The 26,249-nt window shown below is 45.8% G+C and overlaps 2 protein-coding genes across 3 annotated transcripts in view; both read right to left on the reverse strand.

Annotated features, from left to right (window-relative positions):
• Positions 1-26,249, reverse strand: part of PK3 (serine/threonine protein kinase 3) — an 81,995-nt gene that overhangs the window by 47,478 nt on the left and 8,268 nt on the right. The window lies entirely within an intron of this gene.
• Positions 1-26,249, reverse strand: part of LOC147624987 (uncharacterized) — a 36,887-nt gene that overhangs the window by 3,610 nt on the left and 7,028 nt on the right. The window contains exon 2 of the mRNA XM_086818826.1: positions 2,704-3,816. Within this exon, the coding sequence (XP_086674952.1) occupies positions 2,704-3,150 (447 nt within the window). The 5' untranslated portion in view covers positions 3,151-3,816. The remainder of the gene's footprint in view (positions 1-2,703; positions 3,817-26,249) is intronic.

Below are 26,249 nucleotides of genomic sequence, written 5' to 3' on the forward strand. Positions count from 1 at the left end.
CAACTTAGTTCCAAAGTTTTCAAATAATGCCCTCCAGAAATGCGAGGTAAACTTGGAATCTCTGTCTGATGTTATGGTGCTAGGCAAACCACAAATTGGATACCAATGCTTGAGAAACAGACGGGCTACGTCCTCGGCTGTGGCCGTATGCTTGCATGGGATGAGCATGCAGAATTTACTAAAGCGATCCACAATGGTAAAACACTGAGTGTTACGGGATCCAGTGGATGCTGGTAGAGGCCCTACAAAGTCCATAGATATGTCGATGAAAGGTCTGTCCGGGATAGGCAAAGGTTGAAGTAAACCTGCCTTCTTTGTATGGGGAACCTTGACTTTTTGACAAATCTTACAGGCTTGTACATGTGCATAGACATCACGCCTCATCTTTGGCCAATAAAAGGACCGTTCTAATTTCTCGAGGGTACTGTTGATACCCCTATGTCCTCCAACTAAGGAGTCATGGGCATCATGGAGAAGAGCAGAACGCTTTTCCCGAGTAACACAGAGACGGTTCTTGTAGAACAACCAACCGTTCTGTACTGAATAGTGGCCAGGCTCAGAAGTGAGGGCCAAACTATACTGAGTACCAAACTCAGGGGAGTCGACATATTGGTCTTTCATACTATCCAAGTCCTTCCCCGTGATTTCGAGAATGGTAGCTTCTTGGACTGCCTGGATGCTGGACTTTCGACTAAGAGCATCTGCTACTGGGTTATGCTTATAAGGGATATATTCAATCATACCTCCAAACTGTTGGAAGATTTGACTCCACCTGGCCTGTCGATCACTCCACTGGGCACTTGGCATAGTCTGAAGCCACTTAAGTGCTTGGTGGTCTGTTTTCACTGTGAAAGCCTGTCCATAAAGAAAAGGCTTCCAATGTTTGAGCGCTGTGATCACACCCAAAAGCTCTTTGTCATATACCGAATAATTCTTTTCGGCGACATCCAACTTTCTGCTGTAATATGCCACGGGTCTATTGTCATGCTGGAGGACTGCACCTATGGCTACATTGCTGGCATCGGTGATGACCTCGAAAGGTTCGTCCCATGATGCTAACTTTAATACAGGTGCTTCTGAGGCAGCTTTCTGGAGTGCACGGAATGCATCAAGTGCCTCGCCTGTATGTAACTGAGACTTTCTGCTTGCGAGTCTTCACCCCCTTGAGCAAGTCAGTAAGAGGTGCTGCAAGGTTGGAAAACTGATGGACATGTGTGCTATAGGCCTGACAAAGACCTACGAATGAACGGATTTCTTGGGCGGTCTTAGGAATGTCCCAATCTAAGATCTCCTGAACCGTTGATGGGTCCAGTCTAATCCCATCGGAACCATGATGTAGCCCAAATACTGAACTTCCTTAACACCAAAGATAGACTTTTTGGCATTTATGTAGAGCTGATTATCTCGCAAAAGTTGCAAGACTTTCTCCACATCTTTCTCATGCTGCTCCGCAGTGGCTGAGAAGACTAGTATGTCATCAAGGAATATGAAAACACACTTCCCAATGTGGACTGCGAAAATCCTAGACATCATCTTATTGAACGTTGCTGGTGCATTTGTAAGCCCAAAAGACATGACTACGAGCTCGTAGTGACCACGCTCTGTCCTGAAAGCTGTTTTTGGAATGTCAGCTTCAAAAATGCGGACCTGATGGTAACCACTCTTGAGGTTGATCTTAGTGAAAAACTTAGCACCGTCTAAACGCTCCAAAATGTACTCTATCCTGGGCATAGGAAACTTATTCTTGATAGTGAGTTTGTTTAATGTCCTGTAGTCTACACAAAGGCGTGCAGACTTGTCCTTCTTTTGGACAAATAGGATAGGTGCAGCAAATGGGGAGGAAGAAGGCCGAATGAATCCGGCTCGGAGAAGCTCAGATAACTGTTTTTCCAACTCGCCCTCTAAAGTCTTGGAAAGACGATAGGGAAACCTGCTAGGAGGATCTGATCCAGGGACCAAATCAATGTGATGGTCCTCAAGGCGAGAGGGTGGGAGACTGGGCGGGAGATCGTCCCTAAGCATAATGTCCTGGTGTCTAGATAGGAGGTCTGCTAACTGAGGGACTGAAGATGTAAGGGATGCTACTAATGAGGGAGGGATTGTTTGAGCACGAACATAAAGGAGTGCTCCTTCTGCTCCCTTGCGGATAGCTCGTCTGGCTTGGAGATGTGAAATCAATGGGATGCCAAGAATGCTTCTATCCCCACGAATCATGACAGGCTCAAGAAAACCTTTACAAATAGTAAAAGTGTCCTGCCCCCAATCGGGAATAGGCTCATACTGACGGAACCACTGAATTCCTAAGATCATGTCACACCCTAACAGAGGGGAGACGATGAAATCTCGTTGAAATGACGCCTTCTGAACTTCAAAGGCAAACTGCTATGCCTTCTAGGAAATGTGGGTGCAAAGACCAAGTGTAAACCCGTCCACATCCAGATGATATGGGACTAATGTGTAGTTCAATTTATTAGCCAACTGGGGAGAGATGGCGTCTTCAGAACTACCCATATCGAAAAGGACTACAAACTGTCGGCCCTAGGCAGAGCCATAAGCTCGGATAAGGCTCTTCTGAGCAGCATCGCTCTCACCCTCCTGCTTAGCATCAAATACCACGGATGGCATAGGATGCATGGAAGGTAAAAGTTGAACTGCATTTGAGGTAGTAGGCGGGGCTGGAGGAGCTGGGGAGGCTGTGGCAACTGTGGCAGAAGGAGCTTTGGCAGCTTGTGCCGCTTGCCATTTGTGGCAATTCTTCTTACCATACCCTATAATATGACAGAAAAAACATCTATTTTCTGACTGGTACTTCCTTTGCTCCTCTGGAGGAAGATAACCTCCAGTAATGCCTGCTTTAGCCTTTTCATCAGGGGTTTTCTTAGGTTCTTTATCCTTCTTACCCCCTGAACTGGAGCTATTACTGCTGTCCTTCTTAGCATCTTTAGAAGATGCGTTACCTTTCCCTGTCTGTGCAGCTGATTGCTGCTGCTGGGGTTTGGTACTGGACTGAGATGCCTGCTTGGGCTTGCCCCCGTTGAGCTTCATTTCTTCATTCTGAGCGAGAGTCAAAGCCCGGTCATAAGTACTTGGTTCAAAGTTACGAACTGTGAACCGAATGTTGGAGTCCAATCCACAAATGAATTGCTCCATCTTGGCCTGCTCAGATAACCCTAACTGATGTGCTAAAGTAATAACCTTACCAGAAAACTAAAGCACTGGGGATCCGTTATGTCTGAGTCCATAGAACTCGTCTTTCAGACCGGTCATGTACTGGGGCGGGAGAAATCTGGTCTTCAGGTCATGGACAAAGATGTCCCAGTCAAAGGCTGTGACACCTGTGGCCTGGTCTGTATGAATACTAGACCAATGCTGCCATCAAGTGACTGCCTCACCAGTGAGATGGGGAGCCGCTAAGTGGACTTTGTCTTGTGGGTCTGTGATCTTAGCTAAAGGAAAATGAGCATTAAATTGATGAACAAATTGATTAACTGAAGAATGATCACACTTACCATCATACTTACTGAAATTTGGTTGACTGCGAATGATGGTGGTTGATGCTGCTGCGGGATGCTGGCTGGTGACACCTATGACTGGGGAGACTGAGGAGAGCTGCTGATACCTCAAGTGTATGGCCTCCTTTTCCCGTTGGTGTTCGAGCAACATACGTTCTCGATCAAGCTCACGTTGGTGTTCCCGAGCGGCGAGTTCAGCCTGACGTCGGTCTTCGTCGATCCTGCGTTGGGCTTCCTCATAGTCCCGTCGTTCTTCTTTTTCTCTTCTCCTTCAGGCCTCGTCCTCTCTCCTTTGTTGTTCCATCTAAAAGAAGAGGGAGATGTAGTCAGGTGTTGCTGGAGGTGTAGAAGGACGTGCTGCTGCTGCCTCCAATAGTTGGAGACGCTCCATGAGTAGCTGGTTCTGAGCTCTAAGAAGAGCTATGGTGTGTGCTGTAGGCGGAAGAACAAGGTCTCCTTCGGGGGAGACGTCTTCCGGCTGATGAGTACTCTCCTGTAGACATGATGCTGAAGTCGGTGGTCGTGCCGGAACGCAATCTAAGCATCCAAGGATGCCCCCACGCTAGGATACGGTGTGTGTGGACTATCTGAATCTGATACCAATGTGATATGCAGCGGAAGTCTTTGTATTGGAAGATCCTGTCACACAAATGCTCACACCGTCTTCTGTATCCTGAGTTTCGTGAGTTTAGCAATCCATTTCAATACTTCAAACTTTAAAGAGATGAGAGAGAGATATGAGAACTGTACACCAGATTGGGTCCCGAATTACCCCCACTGAAGGGCCCCCTATCCCGATAAGACAGTATTTGCTTTATTTCTTTAGAGAGAATGACTGTGGACTGTAGATAAGCCAAACGCAAGATCTCGGAGGATCGGAGAGTGGCTGATCTGTACACTGCTGTAGAAACACCTCGATGACTTGATCTCGAGCCTATGCACTCTTCCCAAGGGCATGAGGAAGGGCTGCACACCTGAGGCTGAGAGAAGAAGAAGGTGGACTATTCTACACTATGTTAGAATGCTGAAAACACTTATGAATGCTGTGTTACCTTCACCAGATGACTGCTGCATGTGTGGATGATGCATAGAAGGCTGGACACTGATGCAAACAGCAGATTCAGGGCTGGAAACTGCTGTAGACTGAATCTCCAGGGCTGGAAACTGCTGTGGACAGAAACGCTAGCCTGTAGGAGATGCTGTGGACTGAAACGCATGAGAAACAGGGCTGCAAACTGCTGCTGTACGGCTGGAACAGAAACGCTGGGCTGCTGTACGGCTATGCAAAAACGCAGGGCTGCTGAAACTGCTGAATCTGGCGTTGAACTGGGCTGAATGGTATGCTGAATCTGGGCCTGAACTGAGGCTGAATCAGGACTGAATGATGCTGAAGGCAGGCGCCTAGGGCTGACTGAAGCTATGGTTCTCAAGGGGCTGGAGAAGAAAGCTTATGGGCTCTAGGGCTGGATTAGTCTTGGGCTGAAAGCAAGGAGGAGGAGAGCTCTTAGCACAATGAAGACTGAATGAGAAAAGAGCCTCTAGGCAAGCCTATTTATACTAACTGGAGGTTGGTCATTTAATAAAGTTAATATTTATAAATGCCCAATAATGCAAATAATGCTAAATAAATACTAATAAATATGGAAAAAATACCAGATAAATCCCAGTAAATTCCCTAAGGCTTCGGGGATGTTCTAAATGAGGCACAGGCATATGAATGCATATTATGCAGGATGCAGAGTGCTTTCTGATGCAAACCCTAAGGCTTCTACTGACTCTACATGCATGAATGATTCTCTCCAAGTGGGTTAAGGGACTTGACTGACTGACTAACCCGCTAAGGCTGAGGAATGACCTACGTAGCTCGTGCCTGACTTATCCTGGACTGAGGATGTACAATGGGGTCACGGCGTACGACAATTATCATCCTATTGGGTTCTAAAACTGTACAACTGTTGCACTTCTGATGATGAGCCATCTTGTCACCATGCACTAAGTGCAGAGTGCATGTGACACTCTCTCTCTTCTCTCCATCTCTCTTGCTTGCGTTTTGCATCAGGTTGTTCTAGATGGTGTTTAGGACTGAAAGAAGACTCCCAGAGCTTCCACATGTGACAGCCTCTCTGGAGGCCACCATCTTGGTGGTCAAGTTTACTGTGGCTGTTGTCACTTACAAGTACCATGCTGTTCTTCAAGAACTCTAGTTGAATGCTGTGTGGGGAAAATCAGTACTCACAACAAATAGAAGCTTCACAATATTTTTGTACTTTGGAATATTCATGTAATTTAAAATATTGAAAGTTGTTTATGGATTATGGATAATCTGGCTTGTTCTAGTGAAGGAAAGCCCTCATAGCTTATACTTGAAAAAAAGTACTCCTTGAATAATAAAGTCTCTAAGAAAGAAGGCGGGGGGTGCAATGTGGTGTCTACAACATTGTTATCTTTCCAGTTGATGTGATAATTGTGCCTTTGCCATTTCATAAAGTGCTTGATCGCATTAGAGTAAAGGAGCTTTATATGTATATACCTAGATGAATCCAGGAACATGCCCGAATTCACCTTATAAGAAAGTGCAATTCATAACCTCATGGTAGTCATCCACAAGACGATAAACCATAAACTCCATCATGCATAGTATGGACTAGATACTACGACATCCCCACTAATGTCATCAATGCCCAATAGTGGGTGTAGAACTTGGTATCAATATATGCTCCCTCACACACACACACACACCCCCACGTGCGCACACATGCAGACACACACATAGGAGCATACATTCATAAGAGCTTTATATGAGTTTATTATCAGATGAATTCACACCATTTTAAAATGGATGGACATTTTATAAACGGGTGGGCATGTCAGAATATGGGCATTCATTAATACGTATGAAAGGGGAAGAAACACGCACCTGCATGAAGTGTGGCCACATTTGTGGTGTGCATGGCTTCCCACACTTGGCACCTGATTAACCACCACATGGGGCCTGGGGCCTTTCTGTGCACCACCTTAATGGACTGTGGATGCACTGTATCGAGCTACCTGTGGTCGAGTTGCTACCGTTGATCACCATCAAACTGTCACCCTTGTACTTGACATACCTCTCGTTTGGTGGTGCCATCCACTGTATGGGTTGTTCCATCTGTTATACATCTATTGTACGGGCTGCTCCATCTACTGTACAGTTTGCCCCAATATTGTGCTTGTTGCACCTCTGTACCTACCATACAGATTGATCCCATGCGCTGTACCTACCATGCAGATTGATCCCATGAGCTGTACCTGCCACTGCACCAGGCGGTATCTTCTAAACAATCTTCCCACGTTACCTGCTGCACGGGCTGCTGCTAGTGCTGTGTACTTTGCCGTACATCTCTTGTACTAATTACTGTGGCACCGGAAGTTCCTATTGTTCTACAAGAACTACGATTGAAGGCCTGTGTGGGAAAGATCAGCAATCACAAGTAGAAGCTTCAAGATATTTTGTATTTTGAAGCATTGGAAGTTGTATATGAACAATCTATTAGGTTTAGGGTTAGCAGCCTGGAGACAAGGCACACGTAGGGTGCAGCAGATACAGTCATGAAGCTCTTGGAAGAAGAGAAACGTACCACTCGATAATGATAAGTGTGCTTAAAAAAGAAAATACAAAGGATAATAAGTACACCCAATAATAAGAGATGGAGGGTGTTCCCATGCCAAGACAGAAAACCTCCTAGTGAGGGAAAAAGTGCCCCAACTAGTCCTAGAGCGTTCACGCACCATTGCCCATGACATAGATGTCTACAAAACCCCCTGGGGTGATGATGTGAACATGTACAAGGATATGGCTCATCAATCCCCAAAAGGCAATAAGCTTAAAGCTTTGTGGAAAGCTTCAAGCTTTTCACAAGGAAGAGCCTTTGTAAATAAATCTGCCACATTGTCACGTGTAGAGACATAAACCAAGCTGGTCTATCCTGCATGGAGCCTCTCCTTGACATAATGATAATGCACCACAATGTGCTTCGTGCGAGCATGAAACACTAAGTTCCTCGCAACTACCAATGCACTCTGAGAGTCAGTGTAGATAGGAGTGGAGGGCTGTTGTGTCATACCTCCATGCAAGGCAACCAAGGTCTCTGTATCTTGCCTCATGCAAAAAACGTGAGAGAGAAGAAGATGAACTCAAGAATAGCCAAAACAAACCTAGCTTGGCATACCATGTTTAACCACCCAACAATTATATATCCCAATGACCCCGGGCGTCTAGTGTGTACCTAACCGGCCCCACACTATACTCACGCGCCCCTTGTGTCCCCGCGGGTACCTCCATGCTATACATCGCTGCATCTTTGGCCTACAACCGTCACCCACGAACGTTACCCGTTCACACTTATTATTACAAGCAATGATGTGCAATCGTATGCCGCCATTGGTTTTCCCATGCATTACTGGCGTGTAAATCCTGCGTATTAATGTGTGCACGTCCCACGTGTTGCCACATGTAAGGGTCGTAACATTCTTTCCCCCTTTTAGAAATCATCATCCTCAATGACAAACTGAGGATAACGCTTACGAAACCGAAACTCCGTTTTCCAAGTTGCATCTGTCAAGGGATGTCCTTTCCATTTTACAAGAAACTCGCAAACAGTACAATTTCGCAATCGTCTTTCTCTTCGTTCCAGGATCTGTTCTAGTCCATGATCTTCTTGATGAAGTTCCTGCAAAGCTATCATACCATCAACTAAATTATCACCGTCGTGAAGATAACGCTTCAATCGAATACTAGGTGGACACGACAATCTTGTGGTAAGTCTAACTTATAAGCCACATCTCTGACTCGTTTCAAAATCGTCCACGGCCCACAATATCTAGGTGACAACTTAGTAGATTTACCCGCACAAAGTGTCTCAGTTCTCCAAGAAACAAGTAGAAACACTTTCTTCCCTTCTTTAAAAGAACCAGCTATCCGCATAGGATTAGCATACTTAGCAACTCGATTCGTAGCTTGACGGATATAATCTCAAGCTCTAGATAAATTTAACTACATCTGAGACAAAAATTCAGTTGCACTGGGTGTCTTCTGAGGTAATCCAATTGTACCTGGCATCAATGGATTATAGTCATAATTCAATTCAAATGGAGAAAAGTTTGTAGAGGAATGCTTGTGCAAATTATAAGCAAGCTCCAATAAAGGCAAATACTTTTTCCAATCGCTCTGTCGTTCGGTGACATAAGCTCTTCACATATCCTCCAAGACTTGATTGACTCTCTTGGTCTAACCATCTCACTATGAATGATCTCCGCTACTCATGGAGAGTTGTGTGCCAAGTTTACTAAAAACATGCTGCCAAAAATCACCTATAAACCACGGATCTCTATTCGACACAATGGATTCTAGTAAGCCATGTAATCTAAACACATTGGCAATAAATAATTCCACCACTTGCAAAGCTTCAACCTTGTTCGAAGCAGGAACAAAATGTGCCATCTTAGATAATCTGTCCATAATGACAAAGATAGCATTACCTTTCCTGGTTCTGGGCCAAAATCCATGAAAATACTCCCATTTCCTCTCTAGAATAGACACACGCTCGAATTTAGTAACCTGACACTGTAAACAATGTGTCACATAATGATTGACATGTTTATTTAACTGTGGCCACCAGTAGAAATGTCTAATGAGCTCAATTGTTTTCTTTATTCTCGGGTGTCCAACACATGGACTATCGTGGCATTCTCGCATCACTAATACCCTCAAATTATCTGAGTCCGGAACTCATACCTTGTTGTTCCTCTTGAGAATTCCATTCTCAATGGTAAATCTACATTTACCAGACAATAAATCAGACGGATTTGATTCCTCATCTACTTGGCTAGCCTTATTCCATAACGATTGACCATACGGATCCGTCTTTTGAGCTTCACGTATTTTACGAATGATCTCATTCTCGACTATACTGAAACTCATCTGATACATTATACGAGACAATACATCGGTAACAACATTTTCTTTTCCTCGTCCACATAGGATTTCCATGTGAAACTCTTGCTTCAATTCGGCCCATCTTGCCTGACGGCCTCTTAAATCCGACTGGTTACAAAAATACTTCAGTGTATCATGATCCGTGTATACCTTAAACTCAGCTCCATACAAGTAATGCTCCAAACCTTGAGTGCATGTATAACTACATACAATTCAAGCTCATGAGTGGACCACTTGCATTCCGAACTATTGAGTTTCTTACTTTAAAAGCGCCTTTTTGGCTCAACATAGCTCCTATGGCAATACCACTGGCATCTATCTCAACGACAAAAGGTAATGATGAATCCACAATCTTCAACACAGGTGTAGTTGCAACCGCCTACTTTAACTTATCAAAACTTTGTTGTCGAATGTCGGTCCAGACATACATAGCGGTAACTTGTAATAAGTCAATCAATGGTGTTGCTATTTCATGATAGAAAATAATAAACTTTCTATAAAAACCAGATAGTCCTAAGAAATATCTGAGCACAGTAATGTCCTGTGGAACAGGCCAAGCCAAGATTACTGCTACTTTCTTCGGATCCATCTTTATGCCTAGCGCCGATATAATGTGTCCCAAATACTCAACTTCCTCTTGATATAGGAAAGTCTTTTGTTTATTGGCATACAACACATTTTCCCTAAGCACGCCAACTACTATAAAAACAAGTGTGGTTCATGCTTAAGTAAAGATTTACTATAAACCAAAATGTCACAATAAAATCCACCACAAATTTGCCCCATGAATGGCCTAAAGACATCATTCATTAGCATTATGAATGTGGCTGGCACATTAGTAAGCCCAAATTGCATTACAAGGTGCTCATAATGACCAAAACGAGTACAAAAAGCAGTCTTAGATACATCTTTGTCTTTAATACAAATCTGATGATATCCACTTTTTAAATCTATCTTACTGGAGACCTTAGCTCCACCTAGAGCATCTATCAAATCATCGATCCTTGGCATTGGATATCAATGTTTTACAGTAAGTTTATTTAAGGCTCTATAATCAATACACATTCGATAAGAACCATCTTTCTTCTTAACTAGTAAAACCGGAGAAGCCAATTTTGCTAGGTACTCCTCAATCACCTTCGACAACTCGTTCTCCTCGACCAAACTCATCCGGTACAGAGGTCTATTGACCGCAGTTACACTAGGCACAAGCTCTATTCAATGCTCCACATTTCTATGCGGAGACAAAGAAGAGGGCAACTCAGATTTGAAAACATCCAAAAATTCTATCAGAATTTTTTGGTTGAAGTTTATCATTTAACCACAAAGCAAATTTACGAACCTATATGAAATCTAGTAAAATTTGGGGTACTGTCATAAGCACTTCTCGATTCTTGTCTACATACTCTTGAACTGTAAGATTCTTCTAAGAGATAAAAAACCAAGTATCAAGTGCCCTACTCTGCTCATCTAGTGACACAAAATTCTGAATAAACATATCTTTATACTCCTCCCAAGTATTCGGGATTGCCTTGTCCTTTTGAATTTTCCTCCACCAACAATGAGCCACATCTTGTAAATTATATACAACGTGCTGGATTCTAATGTGCTGATCTGTGATATCACATAAAGAAAAACATTGTTCCCACTTAGAAAGCCACTGATCTACTACATCAGCCATATGAGAAGGGAAAGTGACAGTGTACTTTGGTGGTTTCAATCTTTTAATGCAAGTTTTGGCTTTAATCCCTTTTTCGGAGTACCCTCACGATTACCCAAGGGATGGGTATCCAAAGGCGGCAGCGGCGGCTAAGGTACTATAGGTGTTACCGCCACCATTAGTTTTCCCACACAATGTCCGTGTGTCCCACACATTATTGGCATGTAAATCCCGTGTATTAATGTGTACACGTTCCACGTGTAAGTCCCATGTGTTGCCACATGTAAAGGTCGTAACATATTGTCCAACACTAAGATCTACCAAAAGGCGTCTAAACCACACACTCAATGGTAACTATAAATGCTGCCATGTACTCAGCTTCGCAGCTAGATGTGGCCACTAGCAATTGTTTCTTGCTAAGCCATGAAATGCATGAACCACCAAGCCTTGAATCTCCAACACAGTGGACTCTTCCAATGTCTGAATGGTGGCCTTCCAACGAAGAGCCTTACCAAGGACATTCTCATTCATGCCTCCTCCAAACTATTGGAAAAGTTGACTCCACCTGGCTTGCCTATCAGTCCATTGGGCACTAGGCATGGTCTGCAACCATTTAAGTAGCTAGTGGTTGGTTTTTCACTCTGAATTTCCTCCCATAAGAGGAAAGGTTTCCAATGCCTGAGTGTTGTGATCACTCCTAATAGCTCCTTGTCATACACCAAATAGTTTCTCGAGGCGGCATTCAACTTCTGGCTATAATAAGCCGCTGGTTTGCCGTCTTGCTATAAAACAGTGCCAATGGCGAGATTGTTAGCGTCAGTCAAGTGGTCATCCCATGACACCACCTTACGAACTAGTGCTTCTGAGGCCAATTTCTTCAATGCATGGAAGGCCGCAAGAGCCTTGTCCAACACATATTCACTACCTACCAGGGATCCTCCCAAGGATTGTCTAATACACACGCATAAACAAGATTAGAGAAACCAAATAAAAGGGATGCAGCCAAGCTCACCACCCAACCATATGTTCACGTCCACAAACCTTCTCCAAGCCAAGGGCTAAGGTTTCACCTCCAGGGGTCCATGCCAATCAGCCCTAGCGTTCCATAACACCAGTGCCTGCCCACAGGGGCTCTCGGGAAGACTACCCGTGATCAACCATATCCATGGCAAAAGTAAGCCACTTGGTCCAGGTCCAGACCACAATGAATCAATAATAACCCAAGACTCGCTTATAGAGTGCTTATTGCTGCTATAAATAGCAATTCAGTCATAGATAGCCAATAAGCTTGGATTTATTAAATCTGAACCTTAGCCACCCGAATCCACCTGCTTTTCGAGCTCCCCTGACTTGCTAGATTAGTCCCTAACCCTTGGATTTAGTGCTAGGTACGTAACATTCCATCCCACTTGTGGGACATTTCCACTCTTGGAAAAAATGAAGGAGAATCCAGCTACTTACATAAACTGTCGTTGAAATCAAGTTTATACCTGTCTATCAAATCCATATAGGAACCACCTCGATTGAAGCTGTTCTTCCTCCAACATATGACTGTGGGAACAAGACAAAAAGGCCAAACCTGCTCAGGTCCTTGAAGAACATAAACCATCTTTCAATCCTCCAAGTACTCGTGGAATTGGAAACCTAAAATCGCAAGACAATTATCTGCTTGCTACAGCATAATACCCATCCTTTTCAAGATCTGGTAAATCCTCGTACCTAGGGGATATCATGCATCTCTCTCAAAGACCCCTAAAACTATCAGGCACCACAACTGTGTTTCCACCAAGCTATTAAAGTCTCAGGGAATCTGGGTTTTAACCCAACTCCTACCAAACATAATCTAGTTGTTGCCATAACTATATGCTCAGTAGTATCATAGGCAAACTCGACCATAGGGATGTACCTCTCGCAATAAAATGGTCACCTGGAGCTATATAACCAAAGCATAACCTCCAAAACATGATCCCATCCTCCACTAGGATAAACACCATATAAAATTTCTGTAAGACTTTTAAAGTAGAGTAAGGGTGATCAATCCTTTCCCAACTAAGTCTTGGTGCACTAAATCTCCACCCCATGTCACGGTCCACCCTTCAGGTAAACCACAAGAATAAACAGTGAAATAATTCATACATGTCCACACGGCCAACAACTCTCGTCCTAATGGAGCACCCACAGGGAAATATACCATGCAATATGTCTCAATCCTGAGATATTCCGACTCCTGTTAGGCAATCTTGTCCTCCCCCAGTTGGCTCGTCATGTAAGATGCAATACACTGGTTGAGACCCTGGGATCCAACAATCCTGTGTGATCAACCCACCATCTAGCTAGAAGACCACAAACTAACTCAACAGAGAAAACATCCGTGAATCCTTGCACTGATGCTTCCTAAACCAGTGTCCCCCAAACGTCTAGTTTAACCGTTATCAACTGCAATTAAACTTCGGATGAAAGGGTACAAACACAATGAAACACTTCATAAAATGTCCCAATAAGTTACAAAATAGAGGGTGGGATTGCAAAATCACCCTTCGAACATATTGGAGCGTCTTCCATTACAAAGGACAAAACATGAGCTTTCCAATCTACATGCATGTATAACTTTGAATAGATACCAGTTAACTGAGACACACACCTGTCCCAAATTTGTCCATATCCCGCCGCCAAGTTCACACAATATATGCGATCGCTCGGTTGCATCTGCACTCCCAACTTCTGACAAGTTTAGCATTAACGAAGTCGTGAGTGCTACTAGGATCAAAAAGGATGTGCACTCTCTCCCCTTACACCAACCCATACATACATTTAGGACCAAAGTCTGCCATGCTGAACACACATTCCATGCAAGCACTCTGACCTAAATCAAGAGTATCCACGGAAGAAATTTGAGGGTTGCGTGTTACTTCGGTCAAATGAGCTGCCTTGCTCTTGGTCTTCGGACAACGCACCTTCATATGGCCCTTCTGACCGCAAAAGAAACAACTGTCCTTCCTAATGTTCTAGAGGGTTTGCTGGCACTTTTGATCCTTCTTCAGATTGGGTTCACTCAAAGACTAGGTTTGGTTCTTTGATGAAACGAGACCCAAGCAGGGGTCACCCCTTCCTGGACTCACTTCTCCAATTAGCACTTTAATATACACTCTTAAAAGACAATAGCACAAGACAAAGTAGCAATAAAAAGTAATTAACAACTCTGAGCATAGATAGATGACACCACACTGAGGCCAGAACGGCCGCCCCCCCCCCAAGGATTGATATTATTACTTGGGAGAATTTGTTACAAGTACACGGGCCCAAGGCCAGATTTCCAATAAGCAATGCACGATGAAAAACAAAGTATCAAACCCAAACATGTTTGTTGATGCCGAGTCTGCAGTCACCAAGGGCTGCCCCGTCCATAGCACCTTCCAGAGTCACACTCCGCGTGCAATCCACCCGTCCCTGGCACTACGGATCACGCCGTGCCAGTCCTAGCGATGGGGCACCCTCACGGAGTTGACTCGGTGAATGGAAGAGGAGTCCAGACATAGGAGAGCAGGAGAATTCCTCATTCTTCGCGATGAAAATCTTTTGGAGCCACCGTACAGCCAGTAGGAAGAGTGAAACAACTTGGGCCACTTGTAGGGAATGCGTATGACCTAAATCCACGCGGATTACCCCAATGGTCTGACCTGAATCACACGTGGGAGTGAAGAGGGCTCCTGCTAACTGTTTTGAGTACACACGTGAGAGAAAAAGAGAGCTGTCCAGACCTGAATCCACGCGTGGAAGTGAAAAGAGAGAAACTGTACCATTCAGTCCATGGGAAAAGGGTTCCAAGGCTGCTGTACGGCCAGAATCAACAGGCAATGATGATTTTTGTACTTCCTGTACCTGCTGTACCTACTGTACGACCAAAATCAGCAAGAAATGAGGGTAATATACCTGCTGTACCTGCTGTGTGGTTCAGTCCTCAAGCAATAGATGGAATAGGAGCTGTACGACCTGTTTCATGAGAATATTGAGTGCTCCAGCTGCTGTACAACCTGTTTTTCCCTAAATCCCAGCAAGCAGTTGTGTTTTTCTCCTTCAAAATGCAAGGGAGAGGGCTGGAAGTGAGGCGCCTTCCTCCCATGCAAAGGATTGGGTGTGGTAGGTGGGGTAGGTGGCCAACCCCCACCCCACATGCTATAAAAGGGTGCCCAGGCCAAAAGAAGGTGCCCACACTTATAAAGTGTCCACCTACTTTTAATGAAGTATGAAACCTGTAAGTTATAAGACTTATAACTTAAAACTCTTATTAAAATAAGGATTTCCCACCTGTTCACACGCCACAAAACCTGTCAGAAGACAAGGCATTCCACGGCTCACGGGAGGGCGTCCCCGACCCCTGAGCTAGACACACATGTCAAGCATGCAAACGAAACCAGTTCACGCGAAAACATTTCAAAGGCAGGCAAACATGAGTGCACAATGCAACATTGTTAAAGGATAATCTCCGTTCATGTACTTGCACAATACTTGACATTTCCGGGCACAAACAGGCCCACCGGAAAGTCAATTCCAGGTACACACACAGTGTACAATCCACCCGTCCCTGGCACTACGAATCACGCCGTGCCAGTCCTAGCGGTGGTAATCCAGAAACATACACCGTGTGCAATCCACCCGTCCCTGGCACTACGAATCACGCCGTGCCAGTCCTAGCGATGGAGCACCACTACGGAGTATGCTCATCCAGAGCCCAAAGCTCACACAAGAAGATAAGAGGACCATTAGATAGCTCAATGGTGACATTTGAAGCCTTCTCAGAATTAAATTTCGTTTACGCCTAGAAGCCTACTCACGGGTTTCTGTGGTTTGAGGTTTCTGAGAGACATCTTTTTGAGTCTGGCCAGCCATCATCTCTTCATAAATCTTAGCATACCGGATGGCATCCTCCAGTGTCTTACTATGATTATTCTTTACCTAGAGCTTGTGTTCCCGTGCCAACCCACAGATAAAGAGCCCACACAATGTTGTGGCGTCCATGTGTGGCGGCACTCGGGAGTGCAACTCTCTAGATCTCTGGAAGTACGTGTTGAAAGATAGGTCCTTCATATCCAAGTCCGTAAACTTGGCCACGATATCAAACTCATGCTCTGCCTAGAGAAACTCATCTTGAAACACCGTCTCGAACTCCGCCCAAGTACTCAGTTTATTCCTAAGTTCTCTCCACCATGTCAGAGCTTTCCTCTTCAAGAAACCCTAACCATCTAAGCTTCTCGGCTGGCGAGAATGGGTGGAACTCGAAGTGTACGTTCCAGTAGCGGTTGAGCCAAGAATTGACCACCTCATGGGTCCTCTCCTTTTTCTCACCCGCAAAAGCCTTGGGTGTGAAAGAACGAGCTACTGCTACCGGCCCCACAGTAGCCACTACACCATCGCCCACGTTGAAGGACATCATTGTGCGCGAACACAAGACTAGTCAATGAGTTCTGATCGCCCAAAACTTATCTAGAAAATGTTGGATCTCTTCCCGAAACTTTGTCTGGAGTTGTGCCATCTTCTCCTCAAAGTAAGTTTTCTCGCCCTATCCTACCACGTCCTGCTGCACTTCCATGTGTTCCCCTGACCCTTGAGAATGATCTTCCTCGTGGTCAGAAACCTCATCAACGAAGTGGAGTTGTGCCGCCATGGTAAAGGGAGAAATAGGAGGGAAGGAAGGTCTGCTACTGCAAGATACCCAATGAAGTAACAATTTTTGAAATAATAAGATATCTTATTTAAGAGAGATTTTTTTAAAATATGAAAGAGTTTATCTTTTCCAAGATGATAAAAATCCTTATTTGAAATTTCAGGAGAGAAATTATGCCTCAACATATAAATCGTGAATTATTGAACGATGAAATTGACGAGTCTTACATAATCTCAACCTGCATCCTTCCAAGGAGACGGGAATAACTTGGCTGAGAATGTGCGCAATCAGGTCGATGCAATGGATGATTTTTTTTACATAGCTAGTTAATGAGCGTAGTAAGATGGATTCAACTCATTTAAAGCTTGCTAGTGCATGATCTGGATGGAAGAACCATGTTGAATCTAACCATATGAATCAAGACCAATTAAGATGGGATAACTTGAAGATGTACTTATTTCAGAGATATTGTCCACCAAAGTATGAGAGCACAGGATGAATGAATTCCTAGAACTCGCATAGGGAAGGGAAGTCTATTAAAACCTATCATCATGCTTATACAAATCTTATGCACTTCGCCCTGCCTATGAATGATGCTACCCACCTTGATAGATTTGTTAGGAAGTTGGATTCTATCCTGCCAACAAAACCTTAAAAAATCCTATCCTACCAGCAAAACCTAAAAAAGCACCTACTTCTTGCAGATCAAATACACGTATGGTGACCACGAGATACCTCGCTCAGGTGACCTTGAAAAACACAAACGACATGCAATCCTTCCTTTTCCCCACCTCCGCGATTAGGTAAGCTCTGATACCAACTATGAGGGGCTCCTCCCAAGGATCACCTCATACACAGGCATAAACAAGATTAGAGAAACAAAATAAAAGGGGTGCAAGCAAGCTCACCACCCAACCATAGGTTCACATCCGCAACCCTTCCCTGAGCCAGGGGCGAAGGTTCCACTTCCAAGAGTCCATGCTAATCAGCCAATAGGGACCCTCGACAAGGCTACCCGTGATCCACAATGTCCATGGCAAGAGTAAGCCTCATGGTCCAAGTCCAAACCACGATGAATCAAAAATAACCCAAGACTCATTTATATAGTGCTTATTGCTGCTATAAATAACAATCCAATCATAAATAGCCAATAGCCTTTGATTTATTAAATATGAACCTTAGCCACCCAAATCCGCCTGTTATTCCTAATCCCAAGACTCCAAAAACCCAGCCGGATTAGTCCCTAACCCTTGGGTTTAGTGCTAGGTACATAACACTCCCTTGACCAGATCTTTGAGAGGTCTACAAGTTTGGACAACTTGTCCATTTGGGTATTGTAGGCTTGGCAAGCAAAGACCCACAAATGACCTAATTTCCTGAGCAATCTTGGGAATATCCCAGTCCAATATAGCATGCACCTTTTCAAGGTCAAGGCAAATACTGGAACGAATGATAACGTATCCCGGTCTAGTATAGCATGCACCTTTTCAAGGTCAAGGCAAATACCAGAAGCACCAATAATGTATCTGTAAGAGGCCTCCCAGACCTGTCCAATCAAGATCTCTTAAACACAATCCAACACACGATTAGAGAAAACCAAATAGAAGGGGTGCAAGCAAGCTCGCCACCCAACCATAGGATTAGTACTTTGATCCACCCCCGAGCCAAGGGCTAAGGTCCCACTCCATAGATACATGCCAGTCCACACTGGCATCCCATACCACCAGCGCTTGGCCACAGGGGCCCTCAGCAAGACTATCTGTGATCTTTCATTTCTACAGCAAGAGCAAAAACTCTAGTCCACGCACAGACCCACCAGAAGTGCACCCCACAACTAACACACGAATAATAACCCAAGGCACCACTTATATAGTGATAACTGCCGCTATAAATAACTAACCTCCTATAAATAGTCAGTAGCCTAGTTTATTAATTCTGAACCTTAGCCCACTGTATCTACTTGCTATCTCCTAATCCCAGGGCCGCCTAATCCTACTGGATTAGACTTGCTAATCCAAGGATTAGCTCTAGGTACATAACATACTTCCCCTCCTAAATGTTTCCACTCTTGGAAACAGAATCTATCTAATAAGAAATCCAAGGAACCAATATTCTATACTAGTAACTCTCTCCCAAGTTGAGTTCTCTGTCCTATCTTTCCACTTACTTTTATACTCAGGCATCAACTTATTCCTAAGTTGCTTTTCCTTCAAATCAATCACTACTTCTAGTTAATGTGGAACATAGGGCAAGTCCTCAACCTCCACAAGTTCCTGAGAAGTCACAACGCTATCCTCAACTCCCAGCGTCTCTTTCTGTCTATTGACATGAAAGATTGGATAAACTTTCACATTATGAGGCAATTCTAGTCTATAGGCTATCTCTCCAATCTTTTTAAGGATCCTGAAAGGTCCACAGTACCTCGTGATACCTTTCCCATCCTAACGTCTTTGAACTCGTGGGTACTTGCAAATACACCAACATTCCCTCGGATAACTCCCTCGGCCAACACTGCCTATCAGCAAAAAACCATGCTCTATCTTGAACACTCTTGATAGAATCTCTATCTCTGGCTAACATCTCTTGCATATCAACCAAGGAATCCCTAGCCGCATCATTCTAAATACCCTTGAGTCCCTAGCTACCGGAGATCTTGGTTGGTATCTGTACATCAACATAAACGGACTATAACCAATGGCCGCATGCTTAGCACTGTTATGGGCAAACTCAACCATCGGGATGTACCTCTGCGAGTATGATGGTCTCTTGGAGACATATTCACAAAGCATATCCTCCAAAACCAGATTCACCCTCTCCGTCTGCTCGTCAGTCTAAGGATGATCAAAGAAACTCAAACTCAGCTTGGTCTCCCATTTTTGGAAGCCTAGTTGCCAGAAGTGTCAAGTAAACTTCGAGTCCCTATCACTCACTATATCACAAGGTAAACCATATAACCTGAAAAGTTGCTCAACAAATTGTTGTGCCAATTCAGGAGTTGTTACTGTTTTCCTTGTGGGTAAAAATCTTGCCATCTTTGTCAATCTGTCTACCACCACCCAAATGGGATCATGCCCTCTGCGAGTGCATGGTAAACCGGTGATAAAATCCATGGATATACTCTCCCATTTACTGAAAGGAATCTCGAGAGGATGTGGCAGTCCTCCAACCCTAAGGCACTGAGCCTTGTTCACCTAACATTGACGACACTTTACCACTAGTCCTAGACGCCTGCCCTCATCTTGGGCCAATAAAACATACATTTTACTACATCATATGTTCAGTGTATGTCATAGGCTTGTTGTACACCCAGATGACCTATTGTAGGAGCGTTGTGACAATCAAAGGATCCTCCTCCTAATCTCAGCACTATCCGACACGCAAACTCTATCGTTTCAAAACAACAATCCATTCCGAATAAGATAGTCACCACCTGCTACCAAAACCGACCAAAATATCTATCAGTCTCACATAGCTCTCTCCAGGAATTATAAAGGTCAGCTTGAATCTCGATGAAACTCAACAGATTGACCTCCCCAATCCGACTCAAAGCATCTACAACCTAGTTCAAGCTACCTAAGGCAGCCCCAATCGCAAAATCACTCGCATCAGTCTCAACCCCGAATGGTTCGCTAGGATCTGGTATGACTAGAACTAGTGCATCTCTCACCATCAGCTTGATCCGGTATGACTAGAATTGGTGCATTTGTCAGAATACGTAGCGGAGATGATGACCAGATCTGGGAACACAAGAGCAAAACGCATGCAGAAAAAATACAGCACAAGAGAGAGAGAGATGTAGGCGTGTAACTCTGCTCTATATACACAAGAAAATCCCGGGTATGATACACAATGGTATGGGGGGCTGGGGGCCTATTTATATGCCCCCACATCAGCAGTCGGCCTGCTGTAGGGCAGCCCACGACTGTATCAACAGTCGGCCAGCAGCAAATGAGGCCCACGACTGCATACATCCAATCGGCCAGCATCCTGAAGTCCACGACTGATGTCTGGGCAGTCGGCCAGCTACTGGTCCTCCAGCCGCCTCAGGGCTACCTCCCAAGCCACAGAAAAAATGGGAAAAATAGGGGAAAAATGCGGAGAGTGGGGAAAAATGATAAAAACACCTCATAAGGGCGGGCACACCCACAACAAAGGCCCTGGTGTATAAAACTAGACACAAGATGACTTCTAACACCCCCTTTCAGCTCCTGGCTGTGAAACCAACCACAGGGAGCTGGGGTGCCGCCTGAGCAAATCCTGAGATAGCGACTTCGTGAAGAGGTCCATCGTAATGTCCTCTGTCGAACAGAACTCTAGCAAGATGTCATCAGCAACGATCTGTTCACGAACAAAGTGCCTCTTGATGACCATGGGTTCCTCCAGTGGAAGCCCAAACCTGCACTGCAACCTCTGCATCCTCACCACCTCACAAGCAGCAGCACTAGCAGCCCGGTACTCTGCCTCTGTGCTCGACAAGGCAAATGATGACTGCATCTTACTGCTCCATAAAACTGCTCCTGGGCCTGAAGTAGATCTCCTGGTGTCACGTGCATCCCGCACTTGGATGCCACGTGGACATTCTGTACAGAAGGTGCAGGACCTGGGATGGTGAACTGGTCCCATGTGAGCCCAGTCCGGGACGAGTCAGCCAGGGATCCATCTCAGTCGTCCGAGGTCACGTGTGCATTGTCCTGCACATGAAGCAGTGCCAGTCCGCGCTGTGAGTCTCCCTCTGGAATGATGTCAGATGTGCTGTGTATCTGGTTTGCAACTGGATGCCAGGCCTCTGTAGGCATGTAGTTTGCATGTAGAGATGGGGCCAGCCCATAGGGCTACCCCAGTGTAGGTATTTGCATGTGCATACTTAGATGGGCATGGGGGGGTGTAGAACCACCCCCAAGGGGCCAGGAGGGCCCAAGACTTTGCCCACCAGCCAAGGCAAGGGCTGGAGGGGCAGTCGGCCAGCTCCAGAGTCTCTGGACAGGCAGCCGACAGAGGGTTTAAGCCCTAGACAGTAGGCAGCCAGGTGTAGGGGCAGTCCCCACACCTATGCGCAGCATGCCCAGCAGCCAGGGGCTGTCCCAGAGTCATGCGCAGGCTGGACAGGTGTGAAAACACTTAATTATGGTGTGAAAATCATTTATTGCACAAGACTCAGTCGTGGGTGCTTCCTGAAGCCAGCCGACTGGATGCAAGAGGGGGTATAAATACCCCAGCCCATAATCCCATTATTCATCTCATAATTCACCAAGAGCCTCAAGCATTCAAGGGCCAGGACAGCCAAGGGTTTGCTAAAGCTAAGGGGTGAAGGACTGAAGGTCAAGGGCAGGTTTTCCAGCCAAGAAAAGGTCAAGTACTTTGTATTTGTTTTCAGATTTACATCATTCTAATAAAGCAAATACACCATCCGTGGTGGGGGCCCTACAGAGGGTAATTGGGACCCAATACTGTGTCCTCTCCATCTCCCCTTTCTCTCTCTATTTTCTGCACATCGTCTTTCAGTTTGTGCGTTAATTCCGTCGCGAAAAGAGTGCTGTTTTCTGAGTTTTGAAGTACCGATCCTTCTCCGAAGCTTCCGCACATTACAGTGGTATCAGAGCCTACTTCAAGGACGAAGATTCAGCAAAGAAAACCAGAAAATTTTTTCGCTCGTGTGGTTGGTTTTTAGACGCCGGTGGACTACCCCTTTCGGAGTGACTCCTGTCCCTCGAAGGACGGTTGGTTTTTAGCCTCCGGAAGCCTCCGGAAGTCTCCCACACAGATAGTGGATGGTCAGATTGCGTTCCGGAAAGGAACTGCATTTTCCCGCTATGGCGAACTTCGGTGACGAGAGAGAACCAGAACCATGGGACCAGAGTGCACCAGGCAGCCCAGCTAGGGCACCCGGCTTGAGTGTACAAGACATGTTCCAGCAGATGATGCGAGCAATCGCCGACCAGACAACCAAGTTGGACGAGCAGAAGGCGCGGATTTTGGCTCTGGAGGAGCGTTCTCGCTCTCCAGCGTCGCGTTTTCCATCTCCTCCTCCCTCTCCTTCCGTACCCCAGATACCAGATCCTCGTCACAGGGACCCTCTCGAGGGGTCACAGCCGCAATCAAGCTCCTTGCTTGAGATGCAGATACGGGCATTGGAGATTCGACAACGAGAAGACGAAGCCATGCGACGAGTGGAACACGAGCGTTACCTCCGAGCTTTGGACGCCAGATTGACACCGGCGGCGCCCTCGAATCATTTTCCCGAGAAAATGAACTTCAGTAAGTATAATGGTAAACTCGATCCCACTACTCTGTATTCATGGTTACATCAATTTGAAGCTTACTTTGCCGCAGTTAGGAAATCAGATATTGACAAAGTGATCTTAGCCAGTTGGTATTTGGAAGGTGAGGCCATTCCTTGGTGGACTCAGTGGGCTCATGCCCACACCAGATCAGGCATGGCAGCTTATGGGTGGGACGAGTTCGTCCGTGACCTTAAGCAGCGGTTTTTACCGCCCCACTACCTTGAGCGACTCGAAGACGAGTTCAGGGGAGCGCGTCAGAACGCGCAACCAGTCCTTCAGTTTGCCAATAGAATTTCGACCTTGTGTCTACAATTAGGCTTATCTGATGCGGACAAGAAAGGGCAGTTTTTGTATGGCCTGGACACGCACATCCAATGGGAGGTGCGTATGTTTAGACCAGCCACCTTTGAGGACGCACTCTCGCTTGCGCAGAGTGCAGAAATGAAACACAATGGTGGCAAGCCCAAGACTTCCCAGCCGGCTTCTCCCAAGGCTAACACCTCGGGGGGCAAAAGCCAGAACCAGACGGGGTCTTCCCCAGGACAGAGCCCGGGAGCCTCTGGCTCCAAGAACTCGAACAATGCGTCTAAGCTTACTCCAGACCAGAAAGCGGAGGCAGGCAAGACAGGTGGCAAGTTGAGTGCTGAGGAGCTTGCTCAGTACAGGAAGGAGGGTAGATGTTACTTTTGTCACACAAAAGGACATACTTCTCGGGATTGTCCGAAGAAGCCTCCAAAGGCCGCCGCCGCCTCCACAGCTTCCGTGGTGAGCACAGCTCCCACACAGACCCCAACGGCTACCCCTAGTTCTTCAACCCCCGGTGCTTCAGTTGGAGCAATTATTAGCCGGGAGCTCGAAGATAAGCAGAAGGGCGCCCATGACCAGGAGTATGAGCGCAACGAATTGCTCAAGTCCTTTGGCTACATAGGTGGCCAGAGAGTCGTTGTCTTGTTTGACAGCGGCAGCACGGAGGATGTGATCACGGAAGAGGCCGCTAGGCGTGCCCGTTTCGAGCTAACTCCGGTTGACAAACAAGTTGAGGGTTTTAGCACAGGTATGACTACGAGCGTCAAGTATGAAGCTCTAGGTGCTAAATTAGTGATTCAAGGCATAGAGTTTGTGCGTGACTTTATGGTTGCCCCTCTTGTAGGAGCAGACATAATTTTGGGTATCCAGTGGTTTCACAAGTTCCTTCCTGATGTCAAGTGGGACAAGCACACGTTCCAGATCGATCGGAATGTGTCAAACACCCCTGTGACCATTAAGTGTGAGCCAGGTATTCCAAACTTTCCGCTCATAAGCCACTTGCAGGCTAAGCGAGCAGTCCGGAAAGGCGCACAGTGTGCGATGATTTACATCCAGACAGCCCAGACGGTGGCCAGTGCTTCCGAGAAGTACTCGGTTCTCCATGAAAAGTTCCAGAAGATTTTTCTTCGGGACAGTCTCCCTCCCCAGCTTCCCCCGTCCAGACCGGAGGATCACAAGATTGACCTCCTCCCAGGCTCGGAACCCCCGAGCAAGTTTCCGTATCGCCTTTCTAAGGCAATGGAATCGGAGTTGGACCGCCAACTCCAAGAATTGTTGCAAGCTGGCTTCATCCGCCCCAGCGTGTCGCCGTTTGCAGCACCGATCTTATTTGTCAAGAAGAAAGATGGGTCTTCTCGGTTGTGTGTCGATTATCGTGCACTCAACAAGCTGACTATCAAGAGCAGATTCCCGATGCCTCGAATTGATTATATTCTCGAGAGGCTGAATGGAGCTAAGGTGTTCTCTAAATTGGATTTAAAGAGTGGGTACCACCAGGTTCGGATTGTTGAGGGGGACATCCCCAAGACAGCTTTCCGTACAGAACGGGCCCACTATGAATTTGTGGTCATGCCATTTGGTTTGACGAACGCCCCAGCTACATTTAACCGCATGATGATGCGTATTTTCCGGGAGTTGATTGGAGTGTGTGTGTTCATATTTTTGGACGACATACTCATATTTTCAGCTACAGTTGAGCAGCATGACATTGATGTGGAGAAAGTCCTTAGGTTGCTGGAAAGCAACGAGCTCTATGTCAATGAAAAGAAGTCAGAATTTTATCTGTTCCAGGTGCATTACTTGGGATATATAATCAGTGCCGAAGGCATTCGACTTGATCCGGCTAAAGTGGCCGAGATTGTTAACTGGGAAGTACCTCACACTGCTTATGACATTAGATCATTTGTGGGTATATGCCAGGCGTATTCCACCCACATTGACAAGTTTTCTGATCTCTCGGCAGACCTCACCGATCTGCTAAAGGGAGTGAAAACAAGGAGGCAAAAGATTCGAATGACTCCACGAGCGTTGGAGGCATTCCAGAACCTCAAGGTGGCTTTGTCAGAAGCGCCTTGTCTAGCCCTTGCCTCGTGGGACGAACCATTTCAGGTGATCACCGATGCGAGTAACATCGCAATTGGAGGTGTGTTGCAACAGAATGGTCATCCAGTAGCTTACATGTCTCGTAAGTTACTGCCCGCCGAAAAGAATTACTCAGTCTACGATCGTGAACTCCTAGCAGTCATTCAGGCCTTGAAACATTGGAAACATTTTCTATATGGCCGTGAATTCGAGGTTCGCACTGACCATCAGGCATTGCGCTGGATTCAGACGATGCCCAGTGCACAGTGGAGTGATCGACAGCACCGCTGGAGTCAAATATTCCAGCAGTTTGGTGGCATGATTGAGTACCTTCCAGGAAAGGCCAATCCAGTGGCCGATGCTTTGAGCAGGAAGGGACAAGTATCTACGATTCAGACCACTAGACTAGACCTTGTTGGTACAGGACTAGAAGACATGAAGCACACGTACGCGGATTCCGAGGAATTCGGTACACAGTGGGAACAGGCATTGGATGCCACAGGACCATGCCATTTTCTGATACGCGATGGTTGGCTTTACTACAAAGGCCGACTGTGTGTCATGAAATCATTCCGGGCAGCTCTTCTCCATGATGCCCATGACGCCATTACAGGTGGTCATAGGGGCATGAATTCGACTCTGGAGAAGTTAGAACAGCAATACTATTGGCCAAAGATGAGGCGTGATGTGTTTACTTATGTACAACGCTGTGACATTTGTCAAAAGGTGAAAGCTCCTCGTGGAAAGAAGATAGGGTTGTTACAGCCTTTGC

Source organism: Cibotium barometz, chromosome 24 (genome assembly GCF_041138505.1).
Source record: "Cibotium barometz isolate CiBa-2024 chromosome 24, ASM4113850v1, whole genome shotgun sequence".
In the NCBI taxonomy this organism is placed as follows: domain Eukaryota; kingdom Viridiplantae; phylum Streptophyta; class Polypodiopsida; order Cyatheales; family Cibotiaceae; genus Cibotium; species Cibotium barometz.